This window comes from Asparagus officinalis, chromosome 5 (genome assembly GCF_001876935.1).
Source record: "Asparagus officinalis chromosome 5, Aspof.V1, whole genome shotgun sequence".
Lineage (NCBI taxonomy): Eukaryota > Viridiplantae > Streptophyta > Magnoliopsida > Asparagales > Asparagaceae > Asparagus > Asparagus officinalis.
Genome location: NC_033798.1, coordinates 9108668 through 9133440, shown reverse-complemented (window position 1 = coordinate 9133440; position 24773 = coordinate 9108668). Strand labels below are relative to the sequence as shown.

General features: G+C 36.3%; 1 protein-coding gene across 2 annotated transcripts; it reads right to left on the bottom strand.

Annotated features, from left to right (window-relative positions):
* Positions 5366-23966, bottom strand: LOC109843497 (thylakoid membrane protein TERC, chloroplastic). 2 transcript variants are annotated; one of them, XM_020412435.1, is made up of 14 exons: positions 23796-23966; positions 23634-23714; positions 12600-12736; positions 12399-12475; positions 11523-11610; positions 11350-11430; positions 11196-11252; positions 9995-10076; positions 8371-8420; positions 8133-8189; positions 7961-8039; positions 7109-7167; positions 6447-6504; positions 5366-5626 (listed from the first exon to the last, which is right to left on the bottom strand). In XM_020412435.1, exons 1-14 carry the CDS (start codon positions 23929-23931, stop codon positions 5535-5537), a joined length of 1134 nt encoding a protein of 377 aa, XP_020268024.1. In that variant the 5' UTR covers positions 23932-23966; the 3' UTR covers positions 5366-5534. The 2 variants fall into 2 exon arrangements, with proteins under 2 accessions (XP_020268024.1, XP_020268025.1); XM_020412436.1 differs by lacking the exon at positions 23796-23966 and having other exon boundaries at positions 12600-12780.

Below are 24773 nucleotides of genomic sequence, written 5' to 3'. Positions count from 1 at the left end.
CACCCCTGTCCGAACAACTCAGCTCCGCTGCCACCTCGCTCTCTGACCGTGCACCCTGTCGAACCTAGAGTTTGACATGGATTCCCTCGATTCAGTCCTAGAACTGATGAGAGGAAGAGTATACATCTCACGAATATGAGATATATTACTTTCGATTCTTATTTCCTCTGAGAAATGAGAATTTTGTTGAGATCTTACCCTTGTTGTGTAGCAGAAATGCTGCCAAAATTTTCACTGCGCACAACAAGGTTTTTGGATCTGAAGCTGATAGATGGAGGAGATCATCAAAAAGTTGAACCCCGCGGAGGTGTCAACTTTGATGAAATTGATGAAGTTGTCGGCTGGTGAGAGCGCGATAAGACCATCGAAGAAGATGGAGCTTCCGACCATCGATCTGAAGCTTGATGAACCGGCTACTTACCTGAGCTGGTCACGACGAGTGCGATACACCCTTGTAGAGAGGAACCTGGAGGGTTACTTGACAGGAGAGAAAACAGAGCCGGATGAGGACTCGGAGGGAAGAGATGAGTGGAAGTCCACTCATATGTTGGTGTACATCTGGCTCCGCAAGCGACAAAACCATCGAAGAAGTTGGAGCTTCCGACCATCGATCTGAAGCTTGATGAACCGGCTACTTACCTGAGCTGGTCACGACGAGTGCGATACACCCTTGTAGAGAGGAACCTGGAGGGTTACTTGACAGGAGAGAAAACAGAGCCGGATGAGGACTCGGAGGGAAGAGATGAGTGGAAGTCCACTCATATGTTGGTGTACATCTGGCTCCGCAACTCATTGGTCCAGTCAATCGCTGTCACAATGGATGGCATTGAGAAGGTGAAGGATGTCTGGGAGAAGTTGAGGAGGACCTATGATGAAGTGGGAAATAACCTGAGGGCGTTCCAGATCAAGGGAGAGATCGACGCCACAGTCCAGGAAGAGAGAACTGTACAGGAGTATGCCACAGAGCTGGAGTGCCTGTGGCTAGATTATGATCACTTCTCACCTCGGGCAAACTGCAAGGACCCGGAGTGTGAAGAGAGAGAGATCTTTCTACAAGAGAGGACTATGGTGTTTCTCAAGGGGCTGACATCAGAGTTTCTCAACGGACTGCATTGCTGGTAGCTCAGCCAAATATTCCTACACTTGAGGAGGCAGTCTCGGCCATGATCCAGGAAGAGACTCGCATTAGGTTGCAGGCGGAGATAGGTGGACTTCCTGTGGTGAAGTCAGCACTTGCGGCCTCTAGCAACACTGGACCCAAGGGGGAGACTCGGCATTGCTACAATTACGGTGAAGTAGGTCATCTAAGGTATACTTGCACCAAGCCACCCAAGGAAGGAGACTCGGGTGGACGTGGACAGTTCGGAGGTCGTGATCGTGGTCGTGGAGGTCGACGAGGTGGAAGAGGAGCAGTCAATCGGGCGAATCTGATGGTAGCAGAAGGAGAAGAAGCAGCTGAGGTGGTATTTACTGAGGAGGATCATACGCTCCTGGAGATACTCAGGAGAAAGCAAAAAGTAGCAGGGGATGGAGATAGAAGGAGTGGGATTGAGGAGGCATCCACTTCGTTCTTTGCCAGAGGCAACACTGCTACCTATGCTCATCCGACCAAAGGTACTGATGACATACATGCTCTTGTTTCTATGTCTCCTGATAGATCATCAGAATGGATAGTCGACTCCGGTGCGTCTTGACATGTGACAGGTAATGCTAGTGAGTTCTCCTCATATATTCACCTAGCATCGGCTGATAATATCCAAATAGCTGATGGCACATTTCAGCCAGTGGTTGGTAAGGGTACAGTCAATTGTACATGTTCTGTAACTTTATCCAATGTTTTGCATGCTCCTTCCTTTCCAATCAATCTTTTGTCCATTAGTGATATCATATTCCAACTAAAATACATTGTTTCTTTTGATATTCCCAAGGTAATCTTCCAGGAGAAGAGGACAGGACGGAGACTTGGGACTAGCACATGGCATAGCGGACTGTGGTACCTGAATCGTGAAGGGCTGGATTCAGCGTTGGTTTCGATGGTAGAGAAAGCAGGAGTAGGGTCTGAGATGAGTGCTGAGAGTGTGTTGATGCTTCATCACCAGCGTTTGAGACACTCATCCTTTAGTGTTTTAAGTAGGTTGTTTCCATCTTTATTTGAAAAAGCAAATAAACAGGAACTTGTATGCGACGCATGTGAGTTTGGAAAGCTTACTAGAAGCCCTTATGTTAGTTCTGGTCATAAGAGTTCTCGTGCTTTTGACCTGATACATTCAGATGTTTGGGGGCCTTATTCCACAAGTTCTACGGATGTATACAAATATTTTGTTACCTTTATTGATTGTTTCTCTCGTGTTACTTGGTTATATCTGATGAAAAATAAGAGTGAAGTGTTTGGTTACTTCCAAAACTTTCATAGGTATGTTCAGACTCAATACGGAGCAGTGGTAAAGGTATTGAGATCTGATAATGGGACAAAATATACCAACAGAGCGCTTGAGGAATACTTGTCAGAGAAGGGAATACAGCATCAGACGACATGTCCATACACACCAGCTCAGAATGGGGTAGCGGAGAGGAAGAACAGACATCTTTTAGAGGTTGCTAGAAGCATGATAATCTCCATGAATGTTTCAGAAATATTGTGTGGGCAAGCAGTGTTGACCGCAGCGGCATTGATCAACAGGATGCCCTCGAGAATGCTGGATTGGAAGTCTCCGTGTGAGACGTTGAAGGGAGATAATGGTGGGCTTCTTCCACTAAAGGTGTTTGGCTGTGTGTGTTTTGTGAAGGACAACAAACCATCCGTCAGGAAGCTTGCCCCTAGAGCGGTGAAGTGCATCTTTATGAGATATTCTGCTACTTAGAAGGGATATGTTTACTGGAGTCCGGTGGAGAAGAGGCTGTTTGTGAGCATAGATGTGCACTTTCGAGAACTCGAGCCATATTACACTCGGGAGGTAACTTTATCCATTGGTAACTCACCCGATACTAAAAGTATGAGACGAGAGGGAGAGAATGGTGAGAGGCAGGTGAACAACGTGGAGAATAATGCCGAGACATCGATTTCTCTAACGATTCCTTGGGAAGGAGAATTGGTTGAGGAGGAACAGGAGAATGAAGAAGAAGAGGAGAAGGAGACAAGAGGAGTTAGGCCCACGACTTAAGGGGAGCTACTTACCTATAGTAGGAAGGGGAAGCAGATTGCAGGAACAGTACCTACAGTACCACTGGTGCCAAGTCCCTTGGTGTCAAGTCCCTTGCCAACGCATGTCCTGACTCCTGAGACACCTACACCACCATTAGATTCCTCCAAATGTGATATCATTCCTCTCCTTACTCCTCCCACACCAATGTCAGTACGGAGGACTACTCGCAGTAATGCGGGAAATCCTCCCGATAGATATGGTTGCGATCTTACCCAGTTTGTATCATATTCTAACATCCACCCTGCATATGGAGCATTCATTGCATCATTAGACTCTGTTACTGTACCTAACAATTGACAGGTTGCAAAGAAGAATCCAAAATGGAAAGCTGCTATGCACGAAGAGCTAGGGGTTCTTGAGAAGAACCGTACTTGGGAGTTAGTAAAACTACCGAAAGGGAAGAGAGTTGTTGGGTACAAGTGGGTCTTCACTGTGAAGCAGAATCCAGATGGACAGGTTGAGCGCTACAAGGCTCGTCTGGTGGCAAAAGGATATAGTCAGACATATGGCATCGACTATGATGAGACTTTTGCACCGGTGGCGAAGATGAGCATTGTTCGGACCTTGATCTCTCTGGTAGTAAATGGTGGATGGAAGCTACACCAACTAGATGTGAAGAATGCATTTCTTCATGGAGATCTCGTGGAAGAGGTATATATGGAAATTCCGCCAGGATTCGACACAGATCAGACAGTGGGTAAGATCTGCAGATTGAAGAAGTCTCTCTATGGGCTGAAGCAGTCTTCCCGTGCTTGGTTCGACAGATTCAGGAGGGCTATGTTAGGTATGGGGTACCAGCAGATTAACGCCGATCATACAGTATTCTTTCGACGGAGTGAAGGCCACATCACCATGCTTGCGGTATATGTGGATGATATGATTATTACAGGGGATGATGAGAAGGAGATTGTCCAACTCAAAGTGAGACCGGGTGAGGAATTTGAGGTGAAAGCTCTTGGCTTGCTTCGATACTTTCTTGGAATAGAGATAGCTCGAGGAGCGGAGGGAGTTGTCCTATCCCAGAGGAAGTATGCACTGGATCTTCTCAAAGAGACAGGGTTGTTAGGGTGTAAACCTGCAACTACACCGATCGACCAGAAGTTCAAGCTGGGTGCTGAGGCTGGAGAGCCAGTTGATCATGACAGATACCAGAGACTGGTGGACATGTTGATCGATTTGAGTCACACACGTCCCGATATCTCTTTTGCAGTGAGCGTGGTAAGTTGCTATATGCATGATCCGAGGAAGGGTCATATGGACGTAGTGTACCAGATTCTTAGGTATTTGAAGAGTGCCCCCGAAAAAGGGCTAATATTCAGGAAAAATGAACATATGAGCATTGAGGGTTACTGTGACTCGGATTGGGCTAGTTGTGCTGATGGCAGGAGGTCCACCTCAGGATACTGTATTTTTGTAGGAGGCAACTTGGTCTTGTGGAAGAGCAAGAAGCAGTCAGTGGTGGCAAGATCTACAGCTGAAGCAGAGTATAGAGCTATGACCTTGGGAGTCGCGGAATTGTTGTGGTTGAAGAGTATGCTGGTGGAGCTGAAGCTGGATCAAGGAGCAAAGATGAAACTGTGGTGTGATAACAAGTCAGCCATCAGTATCGCTAATAACTCAGTGCAGCATGATAGAACCAAACACATCGAGATCGATAGGTTCTTCATCAAAGAGAAGTTGGACAGTGGACTACTGGAGTTATGTCATGTTTTAACTAAAGACCAGACAACAGATTATCTGACTAAAGGACTTAGCTCGGTAGATATGATTAGAGGATGTGACAAGATGGGCTTAGTGGATATCTTTCGCCCATCTTGAGGAGTGTTAACATATTAGTATAGTTAAGGAGGTTATTTGTAAGATGTGTTTGTAGGAGCCTATATAAGCCTATGTTATCTCATTAATAAAATAGGGTTTTCTCAATTTCTTCAATAACATCATTACATAAACAATTTTCGCTTCATTTAGTATCTTTTCTTCCTTGATGATAAGTTACTAAACTTCTTATGCACAAAAAACTCCGAAGTTAGAGTGAGATTTGAAAGTTATAATATTATTATACTCATACCAATTATCAATGTGCAATTATCAATTACAATTTCCATTCTACCTCTTTGCAGCCAAAAATATTTAAAAAAACAAAATGAACCGAATAACATATATATTCAAAAAAATGCAAATAAACTTGATAACTCGAACTAACCGCTGAGCAATTACTAGCTTATGTTTCGTTGACACTTGATAGTAAATTTACATTGACAAAATGATTATGGTACAAGGAATAAAATACAACTACAGTAATTCACAAGCTCCTCAGGACTGATCTCTTCATTAATCAGATCTTTTAAGAAGGCTCAACAACACACCAGCACCCAAACTTGTGGCGACAACTCCAAGAGAAACCTCGGTTGATATATGATAACCTGTGGCAACGGATTCAATATATGATTCACAAATAGGAAAGCCACAAGGAAAAGGAACATTTTGTATAAAATCGCAAGAGCGAGGTATCCATGTTCGCATGCTTGAGTGCTACTTTTCATTTTTTTCTCTCGGTTAATTGCAGATACATCCACACCATTGTACTGTGGTCGTGTCGTCACTTATACTCAGCTAAACTTTTTTATTTGCACTTAGATGAAACTTAGACGGGTTATCATTTTGCCCTCAATTTAGAGAGAAATTTATTTTATTTTTTGGCTAATTTGAGGGGAAAAGGCAATTTATAATTTATCATTGCGACATCTCAACATAATCCAGTAAATAATGTCAGTATGGAGTTCACAGTGCGTAAGTGCTAATGAAACAGTTTAGGAGGGTACATATCTACAATTAACCCGTTTTTGCACTTTTGAATGACACCACCACCAAGGGAAAGAAATATATTATCTCATAGAAAACATGATGATTATTTTGCCAATTTCAGTTAAGGCCGTTTGGTTTGCATTGTAAAAGAATGAAATTGGTTTCCATGTTTGCCACCTCAGCTTTGGAAATCTCAGGTCAAAAATGGTTTATATTTCCTATGTTTGATACATTAATTTATGTAAAAGAGATCTTGAAAAGCTCCGCCACTTCAGTTTTTTCCTGAAACCCATTTCAGCCCCAAAACCTCTAAAAATGGGTTTCAAGTCATGAAATAGGTTTCTTGATTTTTGGTAAATCAACCAAACAGCCCCTCTGACATTTGACACAAGGATGACAATGTCAGTTTTACCATGAAATATCGACGTAGAAGCTTACCAAAGAAATCAAGAATCATCTTTGTGGCAATAAAGCCTAATACAACTCCAATAGCAGGCTGCAAGAGAATAAGAATCTTTCATCAATCACAAGACCAGAATCATGGAATCTTAAAATGATGTATTGGTTAAAAAATAATAATAATAACTCAACAGAATTATCTTTGTAGAATAATGTACAAGTTGGTCATCCGCAATTTGCAATGTGATTGTGCTTAATTCCATGAACAATTTGGAGAAAAGCTTTTAATTTCAGAGCTGGCCGGTCACTGAAGAGGCAGTTACCTACTTCAAAACTATATAATGGAAACTCAACATGCAGCAGAGTAACTATCATACTATTTTTTATTTTTTATTTTAAGAATCATAAAAGTTCTTTTGGTGTAAAACTCTCCCGGCCCCTTTCTTTTACCTAATTTATTAGTCCTTTTATTGATTTTTGCACTGATATTAAATGATATCTTCACATTAACTGTAAGATGATTGATTCTTCATCTTTGTGAGTGGCTTGAATGGCTTTGTTGCATTTAACTGATATCAATAATTCAAAATTCTCTTTTTTATATTTTATGGCCATAAGGTTAAGTGTAGTCAGTATGAACAACCATGCGTAAAGGGAGTGCAGGAACATCTTGTAAACTCAATAATAAGTAACCGTCTCACCTGTAAATATTCCAGATCTGACATACTTCCAGATATAATTAAATATAACGATCTTAACCCTGCATGAATGATAGAAATAAAATAGTCAACTATTGCATTCATTTGAGTAAAGAGAGAGCACAGTTAAAGTTCAAAATACAAATAAAATCCAAATGCATATTGATACATATATGTCCTATATGGATATAAGATAGGATATTAACAGAAATCAATCTAAAAATATGAAGTGCTTATAGTCAACACTTTTCTAAATGTATCTGTGCTGCTCTGTGCCCCTCTAGTAATTAAATTTTACTATATTACCCTCCAGCAACTTTTGTGCATGCTTTTCTTTATGACTCTTCACCTGTTACCCTCAATTGAAATATAGAGACCTTTTCAAATTGATATGCTAACCATGCATTTTTTGGCCCCTAAGATAGTGAAATATAGAGATCTTTTCTAAAAAAGTAGAAATAAGAAGGTCAAATATTTTTCTAACTCAATTTGAACTGAGCCAAATATTTGAGTTTGGATTATTAAATCATATTTGACAGCTTTATGGATCTCAATATGGTCCTAGAAAGAGATTGGTTTCAAATCAGATTTAGATATGGATCCTTACAGTTACGAACTCAATAGCTGTAATAGAAAAGTATTTTAGATTACATCATTCATTTAGTTCTAGTTGCATCATTCTTTCCTTTCTAAACACCATAGTGTCATAATAGTCAAGTCTAAAGTTTGGTGCACTCATGATCAAACTTACATGTGCTACATTAAGGGGGAAAAGATTATAAAGACCAATAAAGTGAAATTATTGTGACTTGCCACTATTATACTGCAACTGAATAGCACAGTAAATGGAACTACCTGTAATGGCAAATAAATTTGAAGTGAAAACTATGAATGGATCCCTTGTAACACCAAAAACTGCCGGTATTGAGTCAATCTGCAAACATAAAAAAATGATGTCATTTGCGATTCTCATTCTCACTTGCTTTGGGGAATAATGTTCAATTGAATGGTCGTATGGATAACCTACTGCGAAAGCTATATCACTAAGCTCAATAACTGCAACTGTGAGGAGTAAAGGTGTAGCCTGCATCACAATAATTAAGAAGGTCGGATAATAGAATTGGTAGATTTAATTTTTATTACTTATAATTTAAGACACTACTATATCTATCTAGTTTGTTATGCAATAAGCTTGGCATCAGACTGCAGATAAGAAATAAAAGCTCACATCTGAAAGTTTATAGGTAACATCTTAACAGACTTACTTTCCGTACACCCTCTTGAATAGTAAAGAAGCGATCTCCATCGTAATATGCTGTAACATCAAAGGTAAATTAATTCAAATAGATTTTTATGAGGGAGGTAGAAAGAGCTTCAAATGAAATCCCATAGCTAATTGCCAAAGGAGATAACATTCGCATCACATTCACATAGCTCCTCAATCTCCTCGTACTAAATTTCTAGCACTAGCACCGAAAGTTAATTGACAATTGTGTGATGGTAGATTGCACAGAAAGCAAAAGAGAAAATGAGAACTTCTCTTCAAGGAAAGTATAAACTTATTGATACATAAAGGACAGGCTGGGGTGTAGCCTTACCACATGGAGATTGATTAGCATTATGTGACGGTTGATAAGAGAAAACAATTACTAAAAGTTACCAGAAGAGGAGGCAATTAAGTGGTCCAGGTTAGCTTAGGTTTAGGCTATGTTGCCTGGGTACTTCTATTAGGAAGCCACACCCGTGCCCGACATGTACCCGTAACCATACCTAAACCTCTTGGACAATTCTTGAATATAAGAATATGTTTATTTGGGCCTATAATCAATTATATAATACATGTTTTAATATAAACACTCCTTGTACACTTCTTGGGTGTATATTCTACACTTCTTATCTATTTCTTATATACTGATCTTATATAAATGAAAAAACAATATTGATCTTATGTAAATTATTAATTTCAATACATATAAATATACATAACATGCATATATATAGCCGTGTCCCATACCCTACCTTTTCCAACTTTTCTGTGTCCCGTACCCCTACCCGTACCCATGCAACCTAGGGCTTAGGTCATTATCCGGTCAGCTTGATTGTAGTTGACCCTTATCTGACCGGTTAATTAAATGATTAAATTCCTCTGACCTGCAATCAACCCATTCATACCCCCACCTGTAAAATCAGTGGATAGTTGAGATATTATTTAGAACTATTAACTGTATATAGGAGTAGAACCGCAGCCTGTGACATGAACATAAAAGCTATCAACTCAAGACTTTTTTTTTTTGTCAGAAGACTTGAGACAATGCATGTTAGCATGTTCAGAAAGAAAAGCAAAATGTGATTGTAGCAGGCCCTCAACATGTTCAACTAGATTTAAATTTCCACAGATGAACAAGCAATGATCATGGGACAACTCATTTTCCGTGATCACATTGTCAAATAATTCTCCATATAAATTTTTTGGATCAGAGGATTGCACTTAGCATCTTTTTTTAGGATCAAGGGTTACTTTGGGTCAAAGGACTCAGCTGCATGTTTGTTTTAGGATTGCACTGAGAATCAGCACAGGACAACCCCCATCCTGACTTTTGGGTCCTAATAAATAATTTATTCAGATCAGTGCAATACATAAATTATTCTCCGTATACACTATTCAGTGACTAAGGCTTCAGAAGTGTGGTGTTTTAGACACATACCATCAAGCAAGTTAACTCCCAATTTTCCCATATCTGTAGCGTAAAGCATAGAGAAAGCAACTAGAAAATAACATGAAAGATAGCAACTCACATCGAAATATGGACTTGACTAGTATTAACCAACAGAAAATTCTGATGTAAGATAAAAGAAGATAGGATAAATTGACTAATTAGGATAAGTTACCAGTAACTGGAATGAACTTCTGGCATGTTTTCACGATAAAGTTATCAGAAAGGTCAGTCTCCTCCTCTTCAGAAGAAAATAGCTGTTGTACAAATGAACTAGACGTCATTAAATCATCATGCAGAAATATATCCAATATTGTTTTACATGTGCATGCAAACCAAGGAAAACCATAGAAAAAGAACCATGAATGAGACATTTTCCTCCTATCAAGAAAGGAAAGCATGATTCTCAGAAATGCCTAAGTGGTGTTCTCTCATNTACCCCCCCCCCCCCCCACACACACACACAAAAAAAAAAAAAGAAGAACTTGAAAAAGTTCTCCAGTCCAGATAACCGGATAATCATGTCCCTCTTGGATTTTTATTCCCAACATTTTACATGCAATAGAGAATGCCTTTGGGGCTGTAGCTTCAATGAAATAAAACATGCCTAATGAAAAAAAAAGGTTATGCATATATGCTATAGAAATCTTAGATATCTAGACTAACACTGAATGCTCTAACCAGTATATACTCATATATAAGTGGGGCAAGGTCCAGATCCGGTCCTCAAACCTGTATTAGATGAGATTGTCATCTCGGTCGACCTGGCTAAAATGCAAAACTGAAAATATCTGACACACACCCAGCGACTCACTTTGGATGGAGTACAGGTCAGTCCATTGGATTGGATTGAAATTGATGCTTGTATTGGATAATATAAACCAAAGTGACCAGGAAGATATGATTCAACAATCCAATCATAGAAAATTTTATAGTTTATTAGTTCACCTTAATGCATATATTTTCAAATTATTTACCTACTGAAGAAAATAAGCTAGAGAGTGGTCCAACTATACACTAAAAAGAGGACAGAAGATTAAGTCTATGTATTGTGTTTCTTATGTAAAGAGCTTGCCCATGTAAAAAATCTTTGACTCTTCAACATATTACTCCCATTCACTAAACTTAGAATAAATACTTTGCTAGGTGATATCATTTCCTTTTTATAAGTAAATTTGGTTCGTAGAATGCTAAGGATATTATTAAATTTCACTTAAAAGAAATCAAGGTTCATGGAAATATTAGTACACAGAGGAAGTGAAGTGTCTGATACTTAAATCTCAAGTTAAAGAGCAGAATCAATTAAATTAAATGATAAGCAACCAATAACATTTGTGTCTTGATATCAACGTGTTGAATTGAAGAAGAAAAATCACCTTGTAAGATGAGAATAGAAGAATTGAGGCCAGTAATAAGTTCACTGCTTCAAATCTCTAAGGATATATGAGACATCACAAAGCAAAAGTTAGGTGAGGAAACTGAATGATTTGAAAAAAGTAAATCATGAAAGCAGCAGTAATCACTACTAACCTGAAGGGTTGCAGTGCCAAGCAGGATCATTATAGCACGAAAGACAACTGCACCAGCAATACCATAAGAGAGCACTCTGTTCTACGCTTGAGTGTAGCAAAAACTTTATAACATAGATGGTAACACAAGAAAAGGATTATTGATAATTATTCAAAAGGAAGATCCTACAATACCTGGTATTGTACTGGCACATTGAAGTATTTGAAGATTAAAACAAAAACAAAGAGATTGTCCACTGACAAACTCTGTTCTAGGAGGTACCTGCAATATGGTACACCACACTAAGATACATGTGATCAATAATGAGAATACATTGGCAACAGTTCAAACTTCAAAAAGTATTACCAAAAGAAGTAACGGAACAAACAACAAAACTAATACTTGGATATTACTCTTAATATGCCTGAGATCACTTCAGTAACAGTAAAAAATATGCATGAACAACACACTATATCGCAAAACATATAACATAATGATTATTAAAATACACTTTTTTTCTATTCACTCTGCTCATATTTATGAATGATGCCTCTATATAATTATATTCAAGAGGAATGCAGTTATTATTCATTAGTCATTTGGGAATGGGCAATTACTGTTAATAAATTTGTCCATTAGTAATTTATTAACATAATGGAGAAGATAGCCTTAACATAATGAAATAAATAGCCTTAACGAAACTGAATGGAATCTGACCCCTTAACAAAACAGAATGGAAGAATGGGATTAATTCCACCCACCCAAAAATTTGGGATAATGGCTTTTTTGTTGTTGCACTCACTAATAACTTATCTAATTCTGAGAAATTTTGAAACTAAAATGGAGGGTGCTGCTTCCTAGTTGCATAAAGGATGAATTTTACAACGCAAATACTCTTCTCAGAAAATGGGACACCCATGCTACGAAACGCTGTAGTTTATAAAAATACAATCTCAAGATATGCATAGTTCCATTCATGTGATACTAACTCAAGATATGCAAACTCCATTCTGGCAATGCATGTGCCAAAAAAAACTGTGTGTGTTAAGTATAATATGCATCAAACATACCCGGCAAAATATTCAGATGCTTTATCGACGCCTTCCTTTAATCCCAAAGCAATACCAAAAGTCACAGAAGCGCTCACCTACAAAAGATGAATCGTACCCTCAACAAATATAAAAGCTGATATTAATAAAACGAAGATCATGGAAACTGCCTTCCTTCACATAAATCAAATTTCTAATAAAATCAAAATGTCCAGAACTCACCCATAAGGCAACGCTTCTGATTGCAGAAGATCTATCGGTTGATGGATCTCTTTTTCTATCCGAAGAGGAACCTATGATTGCCTTTTCAGCATTCTCTTTTTTGTCATGTGATTGAGGATTGTTCTTCAACATTTCTTCTGCAGATCCATTTCACCACATATTATTTTCAAACTAAGGCAAGCTGCAGAACAGTGATTTGTTTTTAATGATGGCTCTGACAAATAAGGTAATTAAGTTTAGAGTATAAAAAAGTAGTAGTTTTAGTAGAAGAAGAAGCTCATGATTGTAAGCATTACTCTAGATGGCAGTAGATTAAATTTTAACTATAATATTATAATACAAATCAATCAATAGATAAAAACTAGTCAGCAGCTTAGAACAAGTATAAAAGGCAGTAACCACTACTCTAAGAACAGTGCACAAATTTTAAATCGAGAAAAAGGCTGCAAGGACAGCAGGAGAGGCAGTGAAGGATGAACTCAAACCCAAAATAGAAAAGTATTCAATCCAGTTATATATAGAACGAGGAGAAACTTCCAAAGAACAGATATATATAGAAAGAGGAGAAACTTCCAAAGAGTGTAATGGATGGATCTTATACCCCAAATTTAACTAAATCCTTATCCAGGTGGAAATTAGAGGATGTTTTCTATATGTAATAGATCGAAAGGATGGTTGATCAGATAATAGCAAAGAACTTAGAATGGAAGGACTGTAGATGTTCTATTAGAACTATTAAAGTCCACTAAAAAGTCATTTATGTGTCTCCTGTTAAACAAAAAAATATTACAAATTCTCATTTATCTTTCAAAAGCTACAACTACTTCCCTTAATATAGGGATATAATAACAACAAGTTTATTGTGTAGTCAACGAGGGACTTGTTGGCCTCTTTGTTTTGATGATATTTAACAAACAATTTACCACTAATGTTATTTGTCTAGTGTTGGTATATTTCTATTTATTGTAGACAAACAACTTGTTGGAGGTTGGATGGATTACGCCATAACGATCATATCAAATGAAGGTTGACGGATATAGTGGTTGAAACCTACGCAATTCAAAGTTAAAGATTCAAGTTCAAGCTTCATCCGCAAGATTACCAAGTCAAGCTATTGAAAATCAAGATCAAGCTTGGGTAAATTTAGTTTTAGGTTTTTATATTATGTGTGTTAGTACTTTAAGCTCAATCATATACACACATACACGTTTTGGCTTTGTATATATATAGTTATATATATACATATATGTTTTGGTTTGATAGTTTTCAAGTTTTAATATGAAACAATTGAATATAATTAGAAAACATATTTTTGTTTCATACTTATATGCATATATATGATTTCATCAATATCAATTTTATTTAGTTCAATGAAATCATGTTTTAATGCATTATATGTGTATTTTGATAAAATACTATATTCATTATTTATAGACTTTATAACAATAGTTTACATCTTTCTTCAAGTCTATAAAATTATTTTGTAATGTTTCAAAACATAGTCAAGCTAAAATGTCAAAACTCATATGTTCACATTTTCATGTTTTTGAACATATTTTACAAAATGATGATATTTTACAAATGGGAAATGCAATTTGGAAAATTCCTTTTATAATATGTTCATTTACATGTTTATATACATTTCCCAAAGTTTCATTACTTTTGAACATCATTTGTTATTTTTAACAATTTTCCAAAAGTCAGAAAAACACTTTCAAAACCTATATTTTCATATATCAGTTTGCGGTCGAACGCCACGGTCAACCGCGCTTAAGTTTTTCCCTCAGGAGTCAACTGAAACTTTCGCGGTCGACCGTGACGATCGACCGTCAGTCCTTAAGTTTTCACGGTCGACCGCCACGGTCGACCGTAGCTTTCTCTGGAAGTTTTTTCAGGTTTGAATATGCCTCGCGGTCGATCACGAGAATTTCACGGTCGATCGTCGCACTGTCTTTTCATACACCAACGGCTATTTCTTGCAGCTGTTGTTTGGGGCTTTTTGGATTTTTGTTTTTGGGTTTTTGGCTGAGGTTTTGGGAGGCTATAAATACCTCATTGATCTCAGTTCTTAAGATAACTAAGAGAGAGTTTTAAAACAAGTTTAAAGAGTTTTAAACAAGGGTTTAAGTTTGGTTTAAGTTTGTTTAAGAAGCTTTTAAGCATTTGAAAGTTTGAGTTTGTGAAATCAATTTCACAAGAGCTTGAGGAGATCATCTATTGGTGTTTGGGCATCCAACTATTCTCCCTCTACCTCTTGATCTATTGAGAAGTTTTCTAAACTCTATTTCTAGCTTTACATCTATTTGTTTGATTATCATTTTATTAAAGCTAGTTTTATATTGAGTTTAGTTGATTTGATTTCACTCATTGTTTACACACACCCACTTGAGCTTATTGTATTTACATACATTATATATTTAGGTTGGTGAGAGTTGTAATAATTGAGTGTGAGCTTTCATTGTGTTCTCATCCATATTAGAGAACAATCATTTATTGTAATTATGCTTATTGTGAGATTCACTTTGTAATACACTTGTACACCGAGAGAAGTATATGATGAGAGTCGGGGATCGTCCCAAGAGGAGTGGTGTCGGTTGACGAATCTAGGGAGAGGTTATATCCGAGCACTTGAGGGAGACACGTCTAGGTCCAACACTTGAGAGGGTATAGAGTGGGATTGTAAGAGTGTTGATTGTAAAATTTTCGGTTAGCTAGAAAACCGAGTGTGAGGTGTAAACGTTGTTCGGGTAAGCGTAGAAATCCCGGTTGTGATAGTAGATTTCTCCCCGGGAGTGAGGAGCGAAGACGTAGGACGGAAGGTCCGAACTCCGTGATCATTTGCTTGTGTTTGAGTTTGCTTTAGCGTTTCATTTGTGCTTAATGTTCATTATAGTCTTGTCGCCATTGTCAATTGCCCTATCACTTTTGTAGATTGTCTATTTCACCATTGTGTTAGTTTATATATCCTTGCATATATTTCATAATATATCTCATTGTTAGGATATATTTATTTGTTCATATTACTTATTTTTGCTTGTAACATATTGCATATCTATCTTACAAGAATAATCTATTAATTAGTTTTAATTGGCATAAAATCGGATTAGATTAGCATAAGACCCTAATCACCCCCCTCTAGGATCTAACAATTGGTATCAGAGCCTAATCACCCCCCTCTAGGATCTAACAATTGGTATCAGAGCTTGGTGCTCTTTGATTTAAGGTCTAATCACCTTGAGTTAAAGATCCAAGTTATCTTTTTATGCTAATCTTGTTTAGATTTCTTTTGTATCTTGTTTGCATACATTTTCTTATTATGGACATATATTGTACATCTTGTTTAGGCTATGATCCTAATGTTGCTCCTAAAATAGATAATCTCCCCTATAAAAAATGGTGTTCTAGATTTAACATATTTGTTAGATTTAAACAATTCGATTTATGGGAAGTTATTGAAGATGCTTATATTGTACCCACTTCGAAAAAATTCAAGTGGAGTAAAAATGATAAAAGAATGTTTAATATGAACAAGTTTTTATTAGAATATTTGCTTAACGCTTTTGACTCATCATTTTCTAACAAATTTGTTCATTTTGATAGTGCTTACACTTTATGAAAATTTATTGAAGCACATCAAGACGACTTGGAGGAGATTCGACGCGTTGTGGCCGAATCGACTTCAAGTTCATGCGGAGTCTCATCATGCACACGGTCACTAGACAATAGCCCTAGTGTGGTAAGCGATTCGAAATCCGAATATGATTTATCTATTAATGAACTCGTTTGTGCATATGATAGTTTAATGCATGCCTATACTAAGTTGCATAATAATTTTATTGATCTTAAAAGCAAGCATGTAGATTTAAAATCCGATCATGAGTCGCTAGCTTCCAAACTTGATATTGTTGTTAAAGAGAAAGTTATTTTAAAAGAAAACAATGAGTTATTAAGTTTGGAAAATAATAACATGTCTTCATCTATTGCTAGCTTAACTCATGCTAATAATGATGCCATGATAGAAGTAAAAACTATTAGAAATGAGTTTAATTCATTTAGAAATGATCATGTTTCATCTACTTCCATTTTCAATGCTTGTATGCATAATGATGAGTTGAATAATGTGAAAAACCGCATATCTTGTTTAGATTCAACCTTAAACACATGTATTGATAATCATAAGAAACTTATGGACAAGTGTGCTAAATCTAGAGCTATAACTTATAAATCACCTACACACTATGCATACTTGTATAGCAAAGTTTACAAGTGCTCCATTTGTGATCGTAAAGACCATTTAGCTAAATTTTGCTATGATGCACAAAAACATAAGAATATTAATCCTTCTTGTGCATCTCATCAAGTTTCTTTATCACATGTACACACATGCACCAATTGTACATCATAAGCAAGCTAATGTGTTTAAATGTGATTTTTGTGATCGATTTGGTCATTTGGCCAAATTTTATTTTGATTTAAAGAGAGTTTCACATTTGCAAAATAATTTTCAAAGACCATCCATGTTTGCAAATGTTTCTAATGTTCCCCGTGCACAACCATTTGGTCAACGCAATTTATTTCAACCTTTTCATTGCAAAAATTACAATCGTAAAGGTCATTTATACAATTTTTGTTTTGACCGTATCCGTGCACTACATGTGCCCAAACGGGTTCATAACCCTAGGGTTTTGAGCTTTAATGATAGGGGTCATGTCCCTAAATAAACCGGCACCAAGAATACTTAGGTGCCAAAATAATTTTTAAGCCAAGAATTTTAGTATTTTTCTTTTTCTTTTTCTTGGTTTCGAAAAATATATTTTAAATTTTTATGAAAACAATTTATTTTATTAGTCAAATTCTTTTGTTTTCATGATTATTGATTTTGTTTTGATGAGAGGTTTGTATTTATACAACCCCCAGATTTATTGGGTGTTTATTCCCAAACCTTGTTTATCGGGTGCTAAAATCTTTATATGGGTTGAGACAAGCTTAAGAGCTTGATATGGTTGCCTCTCTTATTTTTTTAAAAATCAATGATGGTTTGGTTTTATAATATTATATGATTTAAATATTGATTTATGATTTTATTTGAGTGATTTGTTTTCATTTGAATTTTTTTTCATGATTCTCATGTGTTTCAATCTTTTTAATTTCATAAATCCATACATTATTATGATTTATTCTTGAATTTGTTTCATTGTCCCCCTACATATAAGCAAATTATTTTCCTTCATGGATCCTCCTTCATAAATATTTTTTTTAATGATGCCTTTTTGGATTCTCATTTCATCTCTTTGGGGCAAGTATGATAAATATTTGGTTTGTGTATATACATCTTAAAATTTTTGTAACACCCTTCATGATGTTATATATACACATGTGTTCTTATTGTACTTTTGTATGTGAGTTGTTTAGCAAATTTTTGCTTGCTCACATGTTTTGCCATGATCTTTATTGCATTCACTCCATATGGCATTTTGATAGGGGGAGCAATCCCTATATATATATATATATATATATATATATATTATACTTACCCATGCATATTGATAGGGGGAGCTTTCGCTCTCTTTATTCTTTTGTTTTTTTTCCTTTTTGATGTTGTCAAATGGGGAGAAATATTGTGAGTATATTCTTTTTGTTTATATGCATGATAATTACAATATTGTATATTCATTTCCTTTCATGCATATATCCTTTTTGTAAATTATTTGTCATCATCAAAAAAAGGGAGATTGTTGGTCTCTTTATTTTGATGATGTTTAACAAATAATTTACCACTAATGTTGTTTGTCTAGTGTTGATATATTTCTATTTATTATAGACAAACAACTTGTTGGAGGTTGGATTGATTGCATCATAACGATTATATCAAATGGAGGTTGGCGGATATAGTGGTTGAAGCCTACGCAATTCAAAGTTAAAGATTCAAGTTCAAGCTTCATCCGTAAGATTACCAAGTCAAGCTATTGAAGATCAAGATCAAGCTTTGGTAAATTTAGTTTTAGGTTTTTATATTATGTGTGTTAGTACTTTAAGCTCAATCATATACACACATACACGTTTTGGTTTTGTATATATATAGCTATATATATACATATATGTTTTGGTTTGATAGTTTTCAAGTTTTAATATGAAACAATTGAATATAATTAGAAAACATATTTTTGTTTCATACTTATATACATATATATGATTTCATCAATATCAATTTTATTTAGTTCAATAAAATCATGTTTTAGTGCATTATATGTGTATTTTGATAAAATACTATATTCATTATTTATAGACTTCATAACAATAGTTTACATCATTCTTCAAGTCTATAAAATCATTTTGTAATGTTTCAAAACATGGTTAAGCTAAAATGTCAAAACACATATGTTCACATTTTCATGTTTTTGAACATATTTTGCAAAATGATGATATTTTATAAATGGGAAATGCAATTTGGAAAATGCCTTTTGTAACATGTTCATTTACATGTTTATATATATTTCCCAAAGTTTTATTACTTTTGGACATCATTTGTTATTTTTAACAATTTTCCAAAAGTCAGAAAAACACTTTCAAAACCTGTATTTTCATATATCAGTTTGCGGTCGACCGTCACAGTCGACCGCGCTTATGTTTTTCCCTCAGGAGCCAGCAAAAACTTTCGCGGTCGACCGTCAGTCCTAAGTTTCCACGGTCGATCGTCACGGTCGACCGTAGCTTTCTTTAGAAGTTTTCTCAGGCTTGTATATGCCTCGCGGTCGACCGCGAGAATTTCACGGTCGACCGCCGTATTGTCTTTTCATACACCAACGACTATTTCCCGCAGTTGTTGTTTGGGGCTTTTTGATCTTTTGTTTGGGGTTTTTGGCTGAGGTTTTGGGAGGCTATAAATACCCCATTGATCTCAGTTCTCAAGATAACTAAGAGAGTTTTAAAACAAGTTTAAAGAGTTTTAAACATGGGTTTAAGTTTGGTTTAAGTTTGTTTAAGAAGCTTTTAAGCATTTGAAAGTTTGAGTTTGTGAAATCAATTTCACAACAGCTTGAAGAGATCATCTATTGGTGTTTGGGCATCCAACTATTCTCCCTCTACCTCTTGATCTATTAAGAAATTTTCTAAACTCTATTTCTAGCTTTACATCTATTTGTTTGATTATCATTTTATTAAAGCTAGTTTTATATTGAGTTTAGTTGATTTGATTTCACTCATTGTTTACACACACCCACTTGAGCTTATTGTATTTGCATACATTGTATATTTGGGTTGGTGAGAGTTGTAACAATTGAGTGTGAGCTTTCATTATGTTCTCATCCATATTAGAGAACAATGATTTATTATAATTGTGATTATTGTGAGATTCACTTTGTAATACACTTATACATCGAGAGAAGTGTGTGACGAGAGTCGGGGATCATCCCAAGAGGAGTGGTGTCGGTTGACGAACCTAGGGAGAGGTTGTATTCAAACACTTGAGGGAGACACGTCTAGGTCCAACACTTGAGAGGGTGTAGAGTGAGATTGCAAGAGTGTTGATTGTAAAGTTTTCGGTTAGCTAGAAAACCGAGTGTGAGGTGTAAACGTTATTCGGGTAAGCTTAAAAAACCCGATTGTGATAGTGGATTTCTCCCCGGGAGTGGGGAGCGGAGACGTAGGACAGAAGGTCTGAACTCCGTGATCATTTGCTTGTGTTTGAGTTTGCTTTGGCGTTTCATTTGTGCTTAGTGTTCATTACATTCTTGTCGCCATTGTCAATTGTCCTATCACTTTTGTAGATTGTCTATTTCACCCTTGTGTTAGTTTATATATCTTTACATATATTTCATAGTATATCTCATTGCTAGGATATAAATATATTTGTTCATATTGCTTATTCTTGCTTGTAACATATTGCATATCTATCTTGTAAGAATAATTTGTTAATTGATTTTAATTGGCATAAAATCGGATTAGATTAGCATAAGACCCTAATCACCCCCTCTAGGGTCTAACAGGACTAAGCACAATTACCTAATCACAGTTATTTTCTTAGTTACATTCCTAATATCTCTCAATCATCAAATCTCTAATTTATAACTCCTAATATATTATTCCTAATCTAAGTTGCATGGAAACGAGCACGGGTAGTGGTACGGGTGCGGGTACGGGTAGGGGACACGGCAAAACTGTAAAATGTTGGGTACGGGGACATGACTACATATATATATTGAATTAATAATGTACATGAGATAATTTTTTTCCGCTTCATGTGTCCTTAAAATTAAAATTTCGATCATATTTTTAAGTTTATTTTATCATATAATTGATTATCGTGAATTGTAAACTACTCATTTTTTACTAGACATCTAAACGACCCATTAACTATATAGTTTTGAACTTGGGTATGGACTGAAACGAACCTGACCCGTATCTCATTAGTTTCGAAAGACGGATGTGAAGTGTAAGCTCTACGTCCAGGAAGTCTTTGACAAGTGTTTTAAATTAACACATATATCGTATAATTGAGTACATGTTGTAATAAATGCATGCATATATTCAAGAAGTGTCCATGAAGTTTGGGTACGGAAAAGTGTCGGGTACGTGTCCGGTACGGGTACGGCTTCAATAATGAAGTACCCGGGTAACATAGTTCCTAATATAACTACAACATTATAGATCTCCATAATATATTCCTTAACATCTCAAAAAGAAACTAACTCAGGTACAAAAAGAAAATCGGTTGCAGGAACCATAAAAGATGGTTAGTGTCCTCATGATATGGTAAACGGTCAGTAACTTTAAGGGATTAGCGTGTCGCTAACTCCTCGATGAAGATCCTGACCAGAGTGCTAGCTAAATTGGGTCGCTCGTACATAAGTTTTGTCAACATTGAATAAAGAGGACTCTTTAATGACGGTACCGTTTTAGATGACGTTGTTTGCAAATAATAAATAGGAAATCATTTTAGGTGCTATAAACATTGGTTTTGACTTTAAATTATCTAGTTTAGCAGTCTGATTGAGACCTAAGAATAGATGTGGGTGAGTCTCTTGCTTCCTATTAGCCTTTTATGCATTTTCATTGCAGGGTTGACAAGGTAAGCATTATTAGCAGGTGGACGTTCATTATGGTGTTCCCTGTCAGGGTTCATTTAGTCTCGCACTGATTAAATGAGGAGTCAATTGTGGGTTTATAAGTCCATGTTTGTTTTTTTAATAGTACGAGTACTATTTTAAAATAGTCTAGACCTATCGATCTAGCCTATGTTTTTTTTTACTTGGCCCGGACTACTTTTAAGTAGGGACTAATTAATACCCAACAAAGGGAGTAAATAAACCAACCCACACCCACCTTTACAATCTAGGTATTAATCATCTAGAGGAGATTAAGATTTTTTGACAAAAAACTCATACCCTTTTAGTTCTGCCCTTTTTTTTAGTCCGCCGCTCCTTTTTTGGCCAATTTGCTTCCAACGATTCTTTTCAGCAAAGGTTTTTTTTTTGCAATTTTTTGTCAAGTGCCTTTATTTCTATCGCACAGAGAACACAAACGACTCATCTTGCTCATTGTTTTTTTGACCAGCTTCGGTGTTTATGCCTTTTCTTATCGCCTAGAATTGGTGGAAGCTATAAGACTCAGTTGCTCATTTTGTAAAATCTGTAGCAACTTCATTAAGTTTTCATGTTTAATTCTATTGGGAGATAAAGTTCGGAGGAGATTAAATCATCAAGCTCCATTTATTATAACTCTCTGTATTGAGGTTTAATAATTATGATAGTATGGATATATTAACTGCCAAGTTCTACAACATAACCCATGTCCATATGCAAATCTCATGAATTAGACTGTTGAGGATAGGGGTAGTATTCATGTCTACCTAAGCAAGCACTTCATAAGCCTCAGTAGCTTTGTCAAAGGAACTAGAGAACTATGTTAATGAAGACTTATAGATCTACAATCCTTGACCAAATTCAATATATGTACAACTACAATTAGTGAAAGACTATTATAAATTACAGGTATTCACAACCATAAATTCAGCACCCTCAGGAACTGAAAATACCAACCCCCTTGTGGATCATCCTTTCATATTGGAGTATTGAAGCTATATGTTGCTTTTTTCAAGTTTCAAGACTAAGTAATCTCTGCCTTAAGACCTATAAACTGAAGTAGTTGCTTAAGGCTCAAAGTTAGGCGGTAGAAGTTCCATCTTCCAGTCACAGTTGCAATCTCCGATAGCTTCCAGTCATAATAGTAAGATAAATCATTTTAATCACTACAGTTCTGAAACCTCAGTAGCATGCTTCGTCAAATGCTTAAAAAGCTCACACAATTCCAGACAAGTCCGGTGCATTCACACAATTTTAATTGACTTGAGGGCAAAAAGGCCATTCTGATTATGATAGTAGTTTGAATGGTCATAATTCCCCTAAAAATAAACACTAATATGGACTATTTTAAGTTAGTCCGAATATTAGTCCGTGTAAAAACAAACATTGGATTGGACTAGAATAATACCAAAATACCACAATCCCAGTACCATAGTCCAGGGAATACAATACACCTAGTCCGGGGATAAAAAACAAACATGGCCTAAGAGATTTAGATTCCTTGCCTTTAACAACTAGCTTTTAGGGATGAGTTCTCAAGACTCTCCTAGAATTGTATCAGAGCCAAACCCATCTTATCTAGTTGCAAGTGAGTGTTGCGCGTAGCAACGTCTGTGTTTTAGTGCTAGCCGAAGACTAATCTTGTGCAAAGACAAAGGAACGATCCCGGGATTGCAGTGCTCAACTAGGATTAGACTAGTGCAAATCCAGGTTGCGAGAATGCCAGGACTGTGGAATCATGTTGGTAGGTTACAGTTTGTTTAGTCATTCGTTGACTAAATGCGGAATCAATTGTGGATTTATAGGATATTTTGGTTCCTTCACTCGAACAACTAGCTTCTAGAGTGAGCCCGCAATGGATATTATTCCGCCTCTCTGGTTTTGTTGCATATGCCAATTATCAAAAGAGTTACTGTGTTTGTACAATATAATAAGAATATGCTGATGATTTCACCTGTACTCAATGAGTCATCTCTCTCAGTACCCCTGAAGCACTGCATCTGAGACAAACGCAGCCCATAACAGTGCCTTCCAACTGAAACCCAAGTCCCCAAATGCTCAGAATTCAACAAATAACAACAGAAATTGAGCTAAAATTTGTAAATTCTGAACGCACCTTGAGATTGAGAAGTGAAGAATGAGACATGATAACGGCGATTAGATGATAAAAGAGAGATGGATTCGGGTGAGCGGATTGGAGCCCTACAGACCCCAGCTTCGAATCTCAATGGGATTGTAGAAGCAAACCCCATCGTTTGAGAGAATGAAGAGAGAGGTTGAGCGGAGAAATGGGTAATGGGGTCAATATTATCTTCGGCTGTGGGGCCTTTTTTTCTCTCTCTCTATAGGATTTTTTTGCATTTTGGACCCATGAAACTGCTTTATTTTCTAATTAATGTCCTTTTTAATATTGACCCTTATGTAATTAAGTGGTTAAATGAGAATTGGATGAAGCGGAACGGAATGGAATAAACGTGACAACGTATTCTCGTTTTAACGTTTAGATGTAAGCAGGGAATGAAACGGGAAGAAATTTTAATTTATAAACATCGATTTAATTTATAAGCACTGACATCGCCAGCAGCAGTTATTATCATCAAGCAACTAACTACGAATTTTGTTCACCTTCTTCTTGTTTACTTTTATCTTTGAATCTAGAAGTCAGTCAAGTTGTATAATTATTTGTCTTACTATAAAGTTATAAACTTACCCTACTAACGTTGATAATTCACAACAGTAGCCCACATTAGTGGACAACATAACCGCAAAAGAGTATAAAGAAAATAGAAACTCATGAAATTCTTGAATTTTCTTAAAATGTTAAAATTGTAAAACACAACTCCTCGATTTGAAAATCCAGCACATCATTTGGACACAAGAATAAGCTAGAAATTCCATTTTATATCTATCTACCCTTTAAAAGAGGGAGTTCATGAAAAACTTTCCCTAGCCCAAAATACCCTTCAGCTATTATAAATATAACAGTTTTATCCCTTTTTATCATTAAACAGGGTTAAGAAATTGGGAGCCCTAAAGCCTTCGTTTCTTTCATTCTCCGACGGTTACCCTTCACCTCCGGCAACGCCCTCCCACT

What these genes read in the sequence shown, in the direction of transcription:
- LOC109843497 (XM_020412435.1), bottom strand. Translation starts at nt 23,931, where the DNA reads ATGGGGTTTGCTTCTACAATCCCATTGAGATTCGAAGCTGGGGTCTGT. An exon ending in ATGTGCCAGTACAATACCAG is followed by an intron (nt 11,431 to 11,522) that starts GTATTGTAGGAT and finishes ACTCAAGCGTAG; the next exon opens with AACAGAGTGCTCTCTTATGG. An exon ending in TTCAAGAGGGTGTACGGAAA is followed by an intron (nt 8,190 to 8,370) that starts GTAAGTCTGTTA and finishes ATTGTGATGCAG; the next exon opens with GCTACACCTTTACTCCTCAC.